An 18,185-nucleotide genomic window follows, 5' to 3' on the forward strand; every position below is an offset into this window, starting at 1 on the left:
TTTATTGATGTGGTCTTTCTGTTTACTCTGAAAGAATAAGCTTTTCACTTCAAAACTGTGACAGCACTACTGAATTCTAATTTCTGAATATTCCTATATGACTAGAGTATCTTCGGAGTATATCCTTACCTGTCCCTGTTCTGGTGGAAGACACAAGTAGCAGCAGTGAATATGGTTCTGTCTCACCTGATACAGAGTTAAAAATTGATCCATTCTCTTTCAAAACAAGAGCCAAGTCCTGTGGAGAAAAAGATGGAAAGGGAATCCGGTCCCTTTTTCTGAGGTAAACAGTTGTATAGGCTTTTATGTTACACAGTAATATATGTTACAGCACATTAGGAGTGTGTGCATTGGGATGGCTTTTATAAAGGTTTTTTTTTTTAACTGAGTGTCTTTCATTCAGTATTCCAGATGAAAATTTTGAGGATCACAGTGCACCTCCTTCACCCGAAGAGAAAGATTCTGGGTTTTTCATGCTGAAGAAAGATAGTGAGAGGAGAGCCACCCTTCACAGGATATTAACTGAGGACCAAGAGCAGGTGGTGAGGAACTTGATGGAAGCTTTGGCTCAGGTAAAGTAATTTTAGAAGACAGCAAAAATTTTATGGAATTTGAAGACTTCTCTGCAATGACCTGTAACTTTTAAAAATATACATAGTAAAGCAGTTAAAAAATAAAGTTTGATTTAACTAGAAAGCATACACCATGTAAGCTTTCACAGTTTATTGTTTTATTTGGGGTATTAAAAACAGGCTTTAAAATTATTTATGCTGCATCACATATGCCTTTTCTGTTATTTGTAAATACTATATGTATGCCTGGGTATTAGGGCTGGCCAGACAACAGAAAAGAACATGTTTTTTGTGATACTGTATTTTGTCAGTGATTTTTTCAAATAGGACTAAATGAGTCTGTCAAGTCAACTCATGTAAGACAGCTCATCCCAGGAGGTGATGACCTTGCTCCCATCTTAGAGTTCTGTCTTCTGACTGACTAGTTTGACAGAAGGAGGTTTAGGTCTTTTGGCCTGCTCTGGCTTTAGGTTAGGTTATTGCATAGAAAAAAATGGGTCTGACTGCTACACCATTACCTTCTAGCCAACAGTCATAAAAGGGAAAAGAGGTGGCTGGAGAGAAAATATATTGCAGCTATTCCTCACAGCAGTTGGGAGCATATATGGAGGAGAGGGAAGATGGGAATAACAGTAGGAGCTACAACAAAATAATTGCAGAATGACCTTTTGGCACTCCTTTGCACAGATGATTCATGATGATGTTCATGATGACACTGAATAAATTAGAGGCCGTGACCACACTGCTAGATGTTGCAACACCATAATCGGATCACATGGTTTTTTTGTTCTTGTTTGTAATGTGTGTGTTAGTAGTTAATTAACTCACTTCATTTTCAAGGCTAAGTATTACTGGTCTAAAACATATTTGTATAAAATGTGACAGCTCATCTTCTAAAGATAGTACAGTTTAGAAACTGATGCTAACCAATGTGATTCGTACGCATGTACTAGGTTAAATGTAATTGGAAATTACTGCCGTGCCAATTAAAAGATCTTCTCGCTCTTGGTGGGGAGGAGGAACCCACAGTTGTCCTGGTAACTATAGAAAGTGTTAAAATAGAAGGCAGTAAGAGAGATGCCCATGATCTGTGCTTCACTGGAGTGTTGCTATAACAGGCACAGTTCTTAGCGTGTATATGAAAGGAGTAATCAGTGATTGTGAGAGGCTGAAACTCAGTCACAAAATCCAGAGAGGGCACTTGGTGTTCCCTGGCTTCTTCAGCTGGGGCTGGAACAGCTCAAGAGAGGAGCAGAGAGACACGGAGCTGGGGAGCCAAAGAGTTCAAAGCACACGGGCATGAGACTGTCTGCCCTCCAAGAGGGTGCAGAACTCTGACTCTGAATGCTTTTGGGCTTCTTGCTGCTTTAGTAGCTCATGCAAAAACACAAAATCTTTTAAAAATGAGCATGTGAATATTTGCATTAGAAAGGTGACAGATTTGTAGACCTGCTCTTAGAATAGGTAAATGTAGAAGTTCTTTATCAAGGGAAATTGTATAGGAAAGAACTAGTCTCTCTCTGAGCCTTCTGTGTAACTTTGACTAATCCCTTCTTTTAAATCTACTGCAGGACTTTACATGTCTCTCAGAGGCAATCTGAAATTAGAGGCACTGCAAAGTATGTGTTTGTACTTAAGAGTAATTTGTAGTGTTCAGTGCGCAGTGTATTTATTCGTATCTCTTCACTCCTGTACAATGAGACATAAAGACTGTAGTGTGCACATATACTTCAACAACTGATATAAAATAAAGTCAAGTACTTGACTGTCAAGTAATCTCCACTACTAGGGGTAGAGCTCTGTGCTGCTGTAGTTGTGCTGCTACCATTGCCTGACCTGCAGCTGCACCTATCCCTTAACCATAGCAGAAGAGTTTCTGAAAATTCGTATTGCCAAGTGACATTATGGACTAATGTCCCTCTGGGTGTACATTACAGAAGATGGCTATCAAAACTATTTCTTTTCCTCCCTATTCTACCAGGGAGCTGAAGAACCCAAGCTAAAATGGGAACATATCACGACGATCGTTTCCAGCCTCAAAGAGTTTGTGCGGTCCACTGATCGCAAAATCATCGCAACCACTCTTTCAAAACTGAAACTGGAGTTGGACTTTGACAGCCATGGTATCAGTCAAGTGCAGCTTGTGCTGTTTGGTTTTCAAGATGCTGTAAGTTGTCATTTTTACCAAGAACTCTATGTGCTAAAACTGCCCCCTCGCCCCCCGAAAAAGCTAGAAGCCAGAAGCAAACAGAACTTTATTAACTTCCACTCAGAGTTACTCAAACAATAATGTTTGAGGGCTTTGAACCTGTAATAATGAAAACTCAGCCCACAGCCACGACTTGATTTGGTTGCTCTGTGATCCTTTGGCAGAGCACAGACCCTGAACACAGCTGTTGAGATTTTGCTGATTAAAGGTGTAGAAGATTCAGCATAGTTGTGTAAACATTATATCATAATACTAAAGCGGGAAAGCCGTTTTCTAAAACCTCGTGTCAGAGGGTTTTCTGGTAAATAAGAACGCTGAATGTCAAGCTTATCTTCCATAGATGCGGATCTCCTGAACTTCACTTCTCTTATAAATATGTTAAATCACTCTAGGCCCCCAGTAGTGGTCTGTCCATCTTATAATATTGTATTGAGTTCTTTATTCTACTATTTTTGGCTAGCAACAGACTTCTGCCAAATTAGACATTTTCATTTCAATTTATAATAGGTGGGATAAGAAGGAAGAAAAGTAATCTTTCTTTTCTAACTATAATTAATGCAAAATGTATGATTTCTTGCAGTGGGCAACCAAACACTCACAGGGATACCCTTTAAAAAGATAATTTACCATTATCAAATGTGTTTTCTTCTTAAGCTCACTATTTAAATGTTAGTTCACAAGTAATTAGGCTTAATGATTAAGATGAATAACCAACATAGGAGTGTCCAGCTGTGCTGGTCATCACTTGTCCAGACTGAAGTCATGTAGTAGAAATGAAATGACAATTCAAGTAGGCATTTGAGGTGAGTGATTCTCTTTGCACTTAAACGTCTAGGGCACTCTTAACAAGTAAAAGAGCTGTCAGGAAGTATTGCATAGCACATAAAGTGATTGCTGCATAGACTACACTGAAAAAAATTAGATGCTGTTTAAAAAAAATACACCCTAAAGTATGAAATGAATCTATAAATGAGAGGTTTCCACAAATCAAAGTTTTTTTTTTTACTTTGAGTCTTCACTTTTGAGTATGCTTCAGCTCTTCATTTTACTTTTTTGACACTTGGAAGAAAGAACCCCAAACATGCAAGGTCAAGAAAAAAAAATGAGGATGGGAAAAGTGCAAATATCTGGGCTTGTTTTCTGATAGAAATGTTGCTGGGCATCAGTTGTTCAGTGGTAACTGCCTGAGTCATATTCTTTTCAATAAAAATTTTACGTTTTTCTGTTAAGTTCATCATTACAAGTTGCAGGTTTTTAATCAATATTTCTTTCTTTACTGTCTTTCTGTTTAACTAAGATAACGTGCAGAATAGCCAAAGAAAAAAATTCCTATCTGAATTATTTTGGACTTACATTAGATTTCTGTTGTAGAATGCTGAAATCCAGGTCAGTATCAAGATCTCAGATACTACAAAAACTGGCATTTTGCTAAAAGTGAGGGAAAGTAGTTCCCTTGTTTTCAGACCTTAATAAGTTAATTGCAGGTAGCTAGGTGTAATAATCACAATACTCTCATCAGAGTAACCAAGAAAGGGTGGCTTTGTGCTGTAGCCTGAATAGCTAAATCTCATGACTGTGAATTCTTGGGTTCTTGATCAAGTTCCATCGTGCTTCTTCAGTACTGAAATAGGCTGCGCTCAGTTAAACACAAGTCAGTGTCTTAGTAGGAGTCAGTAAAGGTGCAAAGCGCTTGCAGACAGGAGTTGTGCTTCCTTGGAGGGCCCTGGACAAGTCTTGGGGGCCCTTGGGCAGCTGCTGCCCCGGAGTGAGGCACAGGGCAGGCTCTGCTGGCCCTGCTGACAGGTCTCCGTGTCCTGGTGCAGTGTCCAAGTGCCATCTCGTGGCCATTGGCAACAGAACTGAGGGAGACGGGTGCTGTGGGGGAGTTGATGGTGGCTGCCAGGTACGGGAGGGTGCCTGCCCAGTCACCCGTTTGCTGCCTCCCACTGCGATGAGGGAGAGAATTGGAAAGGCAAAAAGTGAGAAAACTTGTGGGTCAAGATAAAGGCTGCGTAACGAGTAAAGGGAGGGAACCAAACCCAAACTTGAGAAGTGATGCAAAAGCGGCCACTCGCCACTAGCAGACTAATGCCCAGCCAGTCCCTGAGCAACGGATCCTTTGGAAAAACTACTCCTCTAGTTTTATTGCTGAGTGTGATGTTATATGGAAGGGAGTATCTCTTAGGTCAATTCAAGTCTATGCTGGCTGTGTCCCCTTCCAGCCTTTACTCCACTCCCAGCCTACTCACTGGTGGAGCGGTATAAGAAATGGAGGCAGCTTTGACACTCTGTGAGCTCTGCTCAGCAACAGCTAAAACATGGGTGTCTTATCAAGGCTGCTTTAGTCACCAGTCTGAAACATAGCACCACATGTGCTGCTGAGAAGAAAATTAACTCCATCCCAGCCAAATCCAGCACAAGTATTTACATAAATTGCTGCATTACTGAATACTGTTGCTTTGGGGCAGTGAAAATAATATGATTAATGACATCTGTTAACTTCTACACATCTCCTGAAGGTATCAGTTGTCTAACTTCAGTCCTTTTTACAGAGGTTATCACAATGTGAGAAAGTTTAAACTAATGCCGTTTTTAGGAAGACCTAAGAGTGAAGTATCTTCTTGCCCCATTTTCTAGTAAGCAGTAGTTGCTACTTTTCTATAAGGCTTTGAGTAACTTCATAATTTTCTAATTATGCAGCTTCTCAAGTTCTCCTCTTAGAGAGTGTGTGGCTTTGGACTGCTTCTGTCCCTGGGAAAGAGCACCCAGTCTGGTTGGTGCTATTGCCACTTACTGTGGCTAGGCACTTTGTCGTAGCACTGTCACTCCAGCTGCTTATTGCCTGACATTTGGGAGTTGGAAAGCAATTCCCCCAAGGTAGAGACATTCTTGCAAGTGGCATGAAACTTCCATAGAGTCACCCAGGAATACAGCTAAAAGTGGTTTGGAAGCAGGCCTGTAGGCAGTTAGAGGCAACCTGCTGTAGAAAACTATCTGATTGTACGAAGTAAAAAGTAGAAGGAAAGACAAAATGACACAGCACACAAATGAAGTCCTCTGACTATTTAAAATAATGTTAATTAACTATTTTCTCCAAGAAGGAGCAGCATTACATTATTTCTTTGATATTTCCTGCAATTGTATTTTAAAATAGATAAGTATTTCTCAGAGCAAGCAGTGAAAATTATGCCAAAAAACCAACATTACTTAGCCTAAGTTTCAAGCCTTCCATATTATGGTCCTTGATATTTATCTTGCATTCTTTTTAAGTTTCTCTCCACACCCATGAAGGTTAAATAAACTTCAGTATCACAATCATCAAAAATGAAATCATAGAATTGCCTAGGTTAGAGAAGACCTTTAAGATTGAATCCAATCACTGATAAGTCCTCACTAAACCATATCCCTAAGCACTGTGTCTACCTGACTTTTAAATACCTCTAGGGACGGGAACTCCACTACTGCCTTGGGCAACCCATTCCAATGATTGATAAGCCTTTCAGTAAAGAAATTCTTCCTAATATCCAATCTAAACTTCCCTTGGTGCAACTTGAGGCAATTTTTTCCTGTCCTACCACTTGTTACTTGGCTGAAGAGACTGATCCCCACCTCTCTACAACCTGCTTTAAAGCTGTTGGAGAGAGCAACCTAACGTAGGAACTAGTACTTCATTTAAAAATTCAAAATATTGCACAACTTGTAATATAACAGCGGAAGTTGGCAATGTCGCTGTTTTTTTTTGTTTAATGACAACATGAAATAGTTTTAATCACCTGCTTTGGCACAGTATCTAGATGCTTAAACGCTTTATGTAATTGGGTTTAAGTTGTGTGAGGATAAAATTTCTGAACTTAATTTTTTGTTGCTAGGTCAATAAAGTTCTCCGAAATCATAACATCAAGCCACATTGGATGTTTGCATTGGACAGCATAATCAGAAAAGCTGTGCAGACTGCTATTACTATTCTGGTCCCAGGTGAGTAATTTCTTAATACTTGGCAAATATTTATTGGCTGATATGTTTAAACATGCATTGGAGGTCTGATTATGATGTTTCACTTAAGGTTTTGAAACCAGCAGCAGCCTTTTTCCTGTTCACTGTCTCTTTTTGCAACTCAGAAACTAATCAGTCTATTGTTCAAGTTATTTTGAAAAGCAGCTTTTCAAGATGTGTAATCTAAAAAAATCTGCAACACCGTAAGGAGTAGTAGGCTAAGATGCTTTAGGGCCTCATTTTTTGAGGTGCACAATGCTGCTTCTTGAAATCCAGAGGACTTGCCAGCACGTGACAGTTTGGGAAGGTAGTTTACAAAGTGTAGATTAATGGTGTGCTTTTTGGAGCACTTGAAAGTCTCTCTGGCTCCTGGTCAAAAGCTGCCTAAAGAAATGAAAAAATACAAATCTTCAGTGTCTGCAGTTTGAATATTGCATTTTGCATGTTGTGGAAGTAGAATGCATAGCTTAAGTGAGGGAAGGAGTCTGTCTAGAAGAAACTGTAGCGCATTCTGTTATTACTCTATTTCCAGAGTTAGTTTCTCTGCTGCTTCTGAACTTCTAAGCTTGTGATTCCCCCATTCCTTATACTGGAGTAAATGGTGACATTTTCAAGTATATGATCATAGAACCATAGAATGGCCTAGGCTAGAAGGGACCTTAGAGATCATCTAATGCAACCTCCCTGTCATGGGCAGGGATGCTTCTCAACTAAATCAGGCTACTCAACCTGGCCTTGATTTAATGCTTTAAGTCTGAAGTCAGAATACTTACATTCCTGTTTTCTACAGTGGATTAAGTCTTAAATTATCAACAAGGAGATCTGAAAATTCCAACGAGTTACAGTTCTTCCCGTCCTCCTTCGTACTTTCCACATCCCCAGCGCCACCAACAAGGCATAAATAGGGTTTCTGTGTTACTTTCAAGTCATGAGAATCTCTCTTTTGATTAGGGTGCCGAACACCTTCAACAAGCACATACTTTTTTGTCGTATAATAGGAGTGCTGTGGAATTCCTCCTTAATGGACTCTTCTTCCCCATACAGCTCAGTATCAACATTAATTGTACATAGCCAAGCTTAAACAAAAGCCTGCATGCCCTAGTAGCTTTTTTGTACTGAGCATTTGCCTCTTTCGTAATTGCCTTATGCTACTTATGATTGCTTCCCCTTGCCTATGTCTGCCTCTTTTTTTCTTCTTCTTTTTTCTTTGTGAATGATGTGAAGATTTGTCTCTGGCCTTAATGTTCCTAAAGTTATGTGATGTTTTGGGAATGGTGCTAAGCAGATGTTGTATAGTTATACTGCCTGGTGGTGAGCAATGGTGAAATGAATTTCTGTTATTATTAGTGTGATGCAGAAATTGAAAGCAAATGCAGACATACTTGCCTAGCAGCATTTGGTTAACTGCTATATAATAAAACTGCTTTCTTTAATTTAAAGGTGCACAGCTCTGTTGGTCTTAGTAAGTTCAGCACTGAAAAAGTTATGCAGCACTGAAATGAAAAGACGAAAGAGATCAAGGAATGAATGTTCCTTTTGTAAAGAAGAGAAATGTACTTGTTAGTTATTTAGCAGAAAGGCCAAAAACCCACAAAACCCAAGGGTGATTCAGAAAAAAAAATGCTTTGATAAGGAGACTAAAGGGAGCACTCAGCGGTAAGAAGTCACGACTGAAAGAAGGAAGGAAGGAAGATTTATATTAAATGGTTGGAATTAACAAACAGATGTTGTTGCAGTAATAGGTTGTATTGGAATCTAAGATCTTGTGTACATATCTTGCATACCTGTTAAGCTCTGGTAGGTAGCTTAAACAGGGAACGACAGAAGCCAGAGTGCTTTGTGTCTGCAGTTTTGTGGATGTACATCATTACATAATAGGCAGGGTTCTCTCTAAGTCCAAGAAGAGTGTGCTGCTTTCCATTGTCAGGAAAGGGGTTTGTTAGTTCCTCTCTGTATCTTTGGATACTTTTTTTTTTGTAAACATGGTATTCTTATAATGAGAGAATGCTAAATATGCCAGAATAAGAGCAACAGGAATAGCTGGGTTTAAAAGAAGTAATGGTTACTTGTTTAATAAAATATTTCATGTCAGGCACATAAGAAATTACAAGTCACTGAGAACAGAATTAAGCAAAAGAAAGTACTCCTGCACAATTTGACAAGAAATGCTTGACAAATCCAGAATCCTATTCATCAAGTTGTCTTTTGGTTTTTTTGGGAGGATGGAGGGGAGCTTTTGAGCATTCAATAGACTGAATAATAAGCAGTGTAAGCTAAGATGCTGTTACAGTCTGAGTGGTCTTAAAACCCAAGAAAGCATCATCTATTCTATTGCTACAGGAATTTCAGGTCTAGTTTAACTAAAGCTGCAGGATGACCTGTAAATAATTACTCGGGTCTGGTCTTGTTTTAAGGTTTAACTAATGTTTAATATCTTTAATGTTTTTTTGTTTTGCTTATATTTTAATTTTACTGATAGAATTGAGGCCACATTTTAGTCTTGCATCTGAAAGTGATACAGCAGATCAAGACGATATAGAAGTTGAAGAAGATCAAGATGAACAGCCTCAGAATCAAACTATCCAACAGCCTTGCATTGTCATGGAAGATGCAGTAGCTACCTCAGGTGTAAGCACGCTCAGCTCTACAGTGTCCCATGACTCCCAGGCTACTCACAGATCGCTGAGCGTCCAGCTGGGCAGGCTAAAATTAGAGACAAACAGGTAAGTCTGGACATCAGGAGACACTTGTCTACTTCTGACAGTATGTATGCTTTTGCTTTTAAAATGTTACGTACTAACAATACTCCTAAGAGTACCAAAATTCCACAATACTGCAAGTTGTTCATTTAAATGGTGGTCGTTGTTTAGCTGTGACTGATCACTTACATTAATTTTATTTATTTCCGAGCAATAGTGATGCAAATTAAGGTCAGTCTTGATTGCAGGTGCCCTTTCAAGGAAGGGCTGGAAAAAAATATGAGCTTTCTGCCAAGCTTCTGCTTTTTCTCTCCTTCATATGCTGTGTATGGCTGATGAATGGTGTTATGTTTTGTTTCCATTAAGGCAGAACTTGCTGTTCTTTTCTATAGTTACTCTTGGGGAATGAACTCAAGCTAGTCAACAGCCACGCAAGAACTCCACAAGGAAACTGCTTCAGCCTTGTTTTGGGCACAGAATTCACTGCAGCAGGATCTGTGCTTACCAGCAGGCATTACCTTTTGTTAAATAAATTGTGTTCATCAATGAAAGATGGGAAAAATAGGTGTGCTGTTTAAAAGAATAAATAAGCCAGATATTGACATATTGGATTTTTTTTCAGAACTTTAAACCCGAGAAGTAGTTCCTTTGGAGTTTTTATTTGTTGAAGAAATGTCAGAGACTAATCTGACTCCATTACTTTATTCAAAAAATCTTCCATATATTTTGTTTTCCTCATTAAAATATATCATGTAGTCTAAATAGGTATTTTCGCTTTTGCAGCATCTTATATATAACACTGGATTTCAAAAACTCAGTTAATTTTGAATATCACCTTGATAGAAAGAGAGGCAGTTGTTATGCTGCTAGAGCATTCTTGGTAGTTACTGTTCCAATGTAATTTAAAAGTGAAATGCAATTTAACATTTTAAATGTGTCCAATATTTTCTCCATAGAGTAATTAATTTATTAGTAATTAATTTAATAAAGTATCAGTATTTTTGAGTTCTTCTGTTACAATTCATGTTTTTGCTTGTGATGACCACTGAGAAGAGAAATATTTTGACTGCCTTACTGATTCACTTATATAAATACATAAATAATTTAGATTGTCTCACTTCTCAAGTTTACAATAGGGGAGTAGCATCAGAAGCCATCAGTTTGTAGCGGTACTGTTTTCTGGCAGTTTGCTTTTGTAAATTTCTCAAACACAAAGCCTGTGCCCAAATAATCACATCCTGTCACTCAGCAAGCAGTTATCGAGAAAAAATAGTTGATTATTTTATTGGCCCCAAAGGCCTTTTTCAGCCCGAATGGATAGAGGAGAAATAAATTAACTGAAAGGTGACTGCACTCCTGGCTGGACAGGACATCAACCTGCACTGAGGTAACCAAGCTGTGGGTGTGCATAGAGGCACAAAGCAGCTGTTCACGTGCAGGGAGGACTTGCTGGGAATTGTTAGATCAGGTGTGGGAGCACTCAAGTGCGGCTGTGCTGCTGGCAGGCCGGCACGCAAGCTAAAAGCAGGGCTAGGTGTCCTTACAAAGCAGTCAGTCGTAGGGGATGCAGTTTACTTCTTGGGCAAGGACAGGTAAGGTGTTTTTGTGGCACATTCTCTAGATGAATTCCAGAATGCCCCTTCCTTTGTGTTCCAGAAAAAAGTTACGGTGTTTAAGTAGTATAAATAAATAAATTTTAAAAAGGAAACAAAATCATACTGAAGTAGAAGTATTGCACAGTACTCAGGCTGACAAAGGCTTAAAGAAAGGAATGAAGGTGCTGCAATTCTTTCAAGGCAGATCTCTCTAAGACTGAGAAGTCAGTGTGTTCTCCATGTCCAATTTCTGTGACCAGGTTCACTTTTGTGAAAAGCCCTTGTTTTTTTACTAAATCACTTATAAACCAACAAATTGCAGCAGTTTCACATTCTGATTATTTTCCTGTGATCAGTTTTAAAGGTTCTGGCCATTAATATCTCTGGGTTTCTCTCTGGGTTTGTGTTATGAAGTCTAACATGGGTTCCAATTTGTTTCAGCTTGACATTCTCGAAAGTGATTACTTAGGAGAGGACACAAGGTATTTTGTCTCCTCTTTTCTCACTCTTCATATAGCATAGGAGGGTAGGCACAAAGTGCCTAGTATGTGAGAAAGGGACAGTCCTTGTGTGGATGAGAACATAGTTTCCCCATTTAAGAAATGCAGCCATGAGTTTTGACCACATTTTCATGGCAACTTCACCATAGCCATACCTTTGAAAACATCTGCTGGAGAGATGTGAATTGGCATTTTTCTTTGCAAAGCATTACGTCACAAAGTTTAGCTCCTGGTTTATGAAATGCTTTGATGTTTGTTCTTCTCAGTTAAACAATTTTGTTTAAAACAGAATGCTTTCTGTAGAAATTCCACTGCAATTTTGTGCTATACCACCTGTTCAGTGGGTGGATATGGAGGCTGGTGTGTTTGGGTTGCTTGTTTCTTCTTAAAGAGCTATAGCTTTAAAACCAGTGAATGTTTATATCCTGATGTAGGTCATAATAAATCTACAGTGAGAAGATATTCCTAGGAAAGCTGATGAAGTCTGTCCTTGTATTTGTCAAAAATGTGTCCAGTTTAAGTGTAGCAAGATCTTTGCTTTCCTGAGAATTTGAACTTAAGGAAATGTATCCTTCCTGCCTGTTATTTCACAGGTTATTGGAGGAGTTGGTTCAAAAGGAGAGAGAATTTCAAGTCCTCTTACATCAAGCTATAGAAGAAAAAGATGAAGAGATCAGAAACCTACGACTTAGATCACAGCCAATAGGTAAGTGAGAAGAATTTTTAAGGAAAAGTTTCATACTGGCTACAGATGAAGACAGCGGCAACTAAATTTCCATCCTTTTGATCAAGCAAAGATGCCTTATTGTGCTGCTTCTGGCAGGGCTTGCTTTGCAGTAACTGTGGTTGTGGAGGCAAATTACTGAATTTGTTAATCACAGTGCAAGGAATGGTGTGATTTAAATATTTTTGCTTGTGGTTATAAGGAAGAGTACAAGGCTTATATCCTACAGAATAAATAATGTTTCTAAAGAGCATAATCTAGCATCTTTAGGTATGTGTTCTCTAAATTACAGACTGTTCCAGTTGTTACACTGAGAGGTTAAGAGGATCCAGTTGGTGAGATATAAATACAAGTTAAAGCTCAGTGAGAGAAGCTGCATTTGATACGTATCTGCCTTGAAGAAGGTGCAAGTGCTAACGCAGTTTGATATTTCCATATAACGCTCTTCAAAGAAGCGTTGCTTTCCAAAAGCAGCTGATCCTCAAGTCTGTGGCATTGCCTACGCACTATTTGTATGGGTTACACTGAACAGTTTAGTTAAATTGGTGCAATGGCTTTAGTGTAGAAACACGGTGAAATTGATGTGCCTTGTACTAGTAAAGTCATTTTCAGAAGACGACAGACAATGCATCTGTATCAATGTTCACACTATTTTAACTGTACCCCTAGCCAAGTAGAGTAATTGGTATATGATTATCTATAAACTGTAACTGTGTGCTTTGGGAATTGATAATTAACTTCATTTCTGGGGATACTGGTATTCTAAGCTTGAAAGGAAAGCTCACTGAAGAAAATGCTTCAGCAGTGAAAAATGACGAGAGGTTGCTTTGGCAACACAAAAGCTTTTCTCATAAATGCTTGTTCTAGATATTCCTGGGTTGTCTGTCTGTCATCGCCATTCCACTGGCACAGGCACCGAAGACCCTGATCTCATAAACTGGCTGAACGTTCAAGGAGCCGACGAGGCCACGATAAGCAAGGTAGCCATGATTCTGTTCACGCTCTGACACAGTTGCAAAACTGTGTTGTGACTCAATGAAAGGAGATGCCAAACCTTTTTAATTTCTTCAGTGCATTTTGCGAGATTGATTTGTTTTCAGAGGATAAGAAAAAGCCATGAATATGAAGGCCTTAATAAAAATCCAGTATTGTTAGCGATTTCTGCATCTGATTAGGAATAAGGGAATAAAATATCCTTGTAAATGGACAGTAATGCTTTGATCCATAATTTTTCAGTGCCTTTATATATTGAAAAAAAATCTACCCTGAGTACAGGGTACATGTTCACTTTTAGCTGACTGTGTTGAAGTGAAATCTCCTGAAGTAGATCAGTCTGCTCTGCAGCAAATTATATAATTTTAGATGTGTTGAGCATCTCAGCATTCCAGCTGACTTAGGAAAACGTGTGTGGGGTTATCCCTCCTACAGAACAGATCAAAGGTTCCTCAGAATACAAGTACGTTAAATTTAGATGCCACTTTTGAGAAGGTAGGTCTTAACTGTTGCTTTTAATTTCCTCATGGGTGAAGTGTGGTGCTCACTGACATCTGTGACTCCGAGATGTCAGTGCTAACAACAGAAATGCCAGCTGACAAAAGTTTTGAGTAGCTGTGAAAGCATTACACCTTTCAAGTTGTGCCTAATGTAGACTATACAGCATAAAAATTAAGTAGCTTCACTGTAAATTCTAGAAACAATGTGGATTAATCTGTTGTATGTACCACATTTTTGCCCAATTTTAAGTTTCTTCTAAACTTAAACTTCTATTTTTAAGGGCAGATGTTATATAAAGCTTAGAGAGATTATATTTTAAATGTTCATTTAAACTTCTTTTTGTAGTTCTTGGCTGAAGATTATACATTAATGGATGTTCTCTGCTATGTTACACGAGATGATCTGAAATGTTTGAGACTGAGGTAATGCTTCACTGTTAAATGAACTGTGCTGAGCAGGAGTTGCGTTTTGTTACAACAGAAAATAGCGGATACTAAGTTTCTATTTAGTGGATTGTGCAGTATTAATTTAAATTAAGTAACACGTTCCAGTATGCCTTTGCATACTGCTGCATTCTCCTGATAAACACCTGACACTGTTTAAATTTTAAAACTATCAAGGGAAATCTATTAAGTCTATTAATGTAAAGAGAAAATTTTGAAGTAAAGCTTTTACTTTACTTTTACTTTACACCTAGAGACATGACACTGGATAGCCCATCAAAGCCTTGCTTTTATTTAAAAAGGTAGAGATAGCAAATCTTTCTGTCATTTATCATCATCGTCAAACTTCAGAAATACTACTCATGGACTGCAACTAACATTAGATTTCACCTAATCATGCCACGTGTGTAGGTCACTGCAGAGCCAGGTTCAAGTAGAAACAACAGGAGCTACCAAACACTGTGTGTGTCCGTCTGGTTAGTTTAAAAATAAGTCACTAATTTTTCTAAATTTTTTTTTTTAAAAAGGAGGTGTTAAGATTTTTTTCATAATCAACACTTTCATAATGTTGGAAGTCTGCTGTGGGTTGTGCAGGTCCTTTGGACCGGAAGTCTGAATTCCAGGAAGCAGGCATCTGAAAAGTGGAAAGATTGCCCTGTACTGTAATCAGAAAAGGACTCTGTTCTCTGTTTGAGTATTGCGTGTTGAATTTCACCTTTGATCAACCTTCCCACTGAATTTCTTTGGTTAAAACCACAGCGAGAAAATCAGCAGGCACCTAAACTGGAATCTTTTCAGCCTAGAGAGTATCTTTGCACCTGAGCATCTTTATGATTTTTCCTTTACAGAGGAGGAATGCTATGCACGCTCTGGAAGGCCATCACCGACTTTCGAGAGAAACACGCCTGACACTGAAATTTGTCTTCATTTCTCTGCAGAGAGGAAGAGATTTCCTTTTGGCACAGAGCAGGTGTGCCCTCAGAAGGACTGTTGCACTTTAATCCAGTATTTGTTTACCAATGTTAAAAACACTGCAGCTTCATGACTGCTTTTACTCCTATAATCCATAAGGAATCTGTAAACAACCTGCAACTTTATTTTACTTTAAATGTTTTTACATACAAGTTTTTCAAAAATTTTAAAAAAAACCAAACCAAAACAAGAACCAACACATTATAAACACATGACATACTGTAGTTAAAGTAACCAGATGTTAATTTCATGAAAAACTGAGGTAAGATTTCTTATGACTGTACATCACTGGAACAAAACCAAAATGTGACAACAATTTTTCAAGTTTCTTCTTTGTAATATATCTCAATAATCTGTAGTAGAACTTAATATTTTCAATCATAATTAGATCTTCTAGTGTGCAAGACCCCTAAGGGTAATTAATTGTTTTTATCTACTGCCCTGCATAGTTTAATATTGTTTATTTTTCATAATTTAAGTTCTATGGTGCATTTGTTTTAGAGTTGTTTATGTACTACTGAACTGTACCAGTTGCATACACCTGAACCACAGTAATGTTAGCTTGTTCTAAAGCTATCTCTGACATACACAGTTGAAAAATAAAAAGAACCTAAGACTTACTTTTTCCTGTATTTTTGGACTTTTAAAATAATAAAGGTGTAGAACTGGAAAATATTGGAATAAAAAAAATAAAAAGGAAAAACTCTTACTGAGTACTGAGGGAACCTTTTTGACACATGGTGAAGTTACTGTGATGCGAGTTTGATAATCACAGCACTGAGAATTTTCTCAGGTTTTTTTGTTCAGTCTTATTCCCTTACTGACAATCCAGAGGCAAGCAAAATTCTTCCCTGCGTGCTCGACTTGAGAAATTAATATCCTGCCTCCATGCACTGAATAGTCACTGTGGCCTGTTGTCTTCTTTTGCTTCATTCCTCACATTCAATGAAAAAGAATGGTGGATTTTCTCTGTCCATCTCCTCTCATTGTCACTCCAGTGTTCTAGCACTGGGTATCACCAGGTTCTTATGGGGCAGCTGCAAAAATTTCCACTCTGAGTAAAACTTGCCTGGACAAGAAGTTGCTGCTTTCTTCATGAACATTGGTATTCAGTGAACAGCTTATGCCTTAAATTTTTCAGGTCTAACAAGTATTTTCAAAGAAAGTTAAATATTTTTTCTAAACATAAGCCTGTTGTCCTAACATGTATGTAATAGTTTTTACTGACTACAAACCAACTATTATGTATAAAAAATAGGCTAAACGAAGAACAGTAAATTAAATAATTTTAGTTGGATTTTTTTTACTCTGAAGATGGTTCCACTGATCTTTGGGCACAGATAGAGCCAACTCATTCCAAAAGCAATAACTACATTTCAGGAGAAACATTCAGCTACTGTTTAACAATTTCTACTGCAACTACAGCAGACAACAGTACAATTTCAAGGTAGCTTTAAGCACTGTAAAGACCAGTGGTAGCGGTTGACGTGCAAAACCTAAACCAACTTTACCTATGGAAAAGTGACCCAGGGACAATGAACTCCACTAATTTGATTTTTGTGTGAAATGTGATCCTGTATCAGTCCATGACTACAGCTTGAAAACCTCTGACTTCATGCAGCATGACTAGACCAGAATGTAATTGCAGTGTTTTATTGTTGTGTTAGTACTTTGAAAGCATGCACCCTCTTCTCTATGACTCACGGTGCTCAGTAATGCCAGCTATGTGTAAGAGAACAGAGGGCGATCGAGGAATCAGTTTAATGCCTCCACAAGACCTAGCCTGGCACCAGCTGGGAATTCATTCCTGTAGTTCACTGCTGGCCTCACCAGACCCAGGGTGGCTTCTGCAGAGCTGTTCAGCAATCAGTTCTGTGCTCTCCACTGTGAGACTCTATCAAATGTGATGCATGCCTAGACTGGGCCATGTACGCTTATGCTACTGGAGAGATCTCAAACTGATCTGAATGTGGTTCCTTGAACAGCACAGCTTATCCATCTACGTACTACACCTGTGTACCAAAGCTTATGGAGTATCCCCACTTCGGGCTACTTCTTAGAGATTAGGGCAGACACATTATTTATCCTTGGACAGAACATGAAGAAACACTTTGGGACAGAGTGCATCCAAGAGGTCAGCCTGGGACTCCTCAGCCCAGCTCCCTGAAGTATGCTGGTGGATGCCTACACAGACCACAAGTGTGGGATTTGAGATTATGTTGTAAGGGCATGTTCTGTTTTAGTGCAGGACTTTGGTGAGGGCAACCTTCTGACTATAGGGCATACCATTCCCTTTAAGCTTGGATAGCGTTGTGGCCCTTGACTAGTGGAGTTGTAATCCAGGGCTCAGGTTGATGGAGAGATACTTTTTCACCTCCGTTAAGAGAGCCAGGCAGAATGCAGAAGTGAAAACTTGACCAAAGCAATGCTGACTTTGGAAACCTTTGCACCTTTCAGTATAGAGCCTGTTCTTCAGGCTTCGGATCACGCTCTCCTGCCCACAAACCACAGGGCCCGTTTTTCACCCAAGCCCGAGCTCCTTCTGTTTTAGAGCACAAATGGCTCCTTGTGCAACAAAGCGTTCATCCTCCCTTGTCCTAGAAGACCTCACACCCTGAACTTAGCTGTTTGTGGAACGAGGACGTTCTGCACGGTGGCCCAGGTTTGCTTTGGACAGGGCATCTCTCCATCTGCTTGCACGCCACAGCTGTGTACTAAGAGTTCCCTGGTTTCTTCTTCAGCTGTAGCTCCGATGACTAGGTACTACCTGCAAGCAGAGGCAAAATTAAACGATGTTTTAGTCCTATCCTAGAATGCTTTTAAGAGAAACACTCTTATGACCCTGGAAAGCAGCTCAGGGAGAATTCGGGTGAACTCCCAGGAAAGGGAACAAGACCATGACCCTTTCAGAGAGGACTGATATGCTGACAGGTTTTTGGGCAGGTGCGCATTGCAGGCCGCTCAGGGTAGGTACAGCAGTAGCT

General features: G+C 39.1%; 1 protein-coding gene across 1 annotated transcript in view; it reads left to right on the forward strand.

The window, feature by feature from the left end:
• The window catches only part of MAP3K5 (mitogen-activated protein kinase kinase kinase 5), a 62,938-nt gene extending 47,764 nt beyond the window's left edge, over positions 1-15,174 (forward strand). Inside the window, exons 20-28 of the mRNA XM_009864830.1 lie at positions 106-283; positions 404-572; positions 2,554-2,739; positions 6,651-6,756; positions 9,254-9,497; positions 12,162-12,274; positions 13,160-13,272; positions 14,132-14,208; positions 15,078-15,174. Coding sequence (XP_009863132.1) covers positions 106-283; positions 404-572; positions 2,554-2,739; positions 6,651-6,756; positions 9,254-9,497; positions 12,162-12,274; positions 13,160-13,272; positions 14,132-14,208; positions 15,078-15,138 — 1,247 coding nt within the window. The 3' untranslated portion in view covers positions 15,139-15,174. The remainder of the gene's footprint in view (positions 1-105; positions 284-403; positions 573-2,553; positions 2,740-6,650; positions 6,757-9,253; positions 9,498-12,161; positions 12,275-13,159; positions 13,273-14,131; positions 14,209-15,077) is intronic.
• The last annotated feature ends 3,011 nt before the right edge of the window (positions 15,175-18,185 follow it).

Source organism: Apaloderma vittatum, unplaced genomic scaffold (genome assembly GCF_000703405.1).
Source record: "Apaloderma vittatum isolate BGI_N311 unplaced genomic scaffold, ASM70340v1 scaffold3092, whole genome shotgun sequence".
Taxonomy (NCBI): Eukaryota; Metazoa; Chordata; class Aves; order Trogoniformes; family Trogonidae; genus Apaloderma; species Apaloderma vittatum.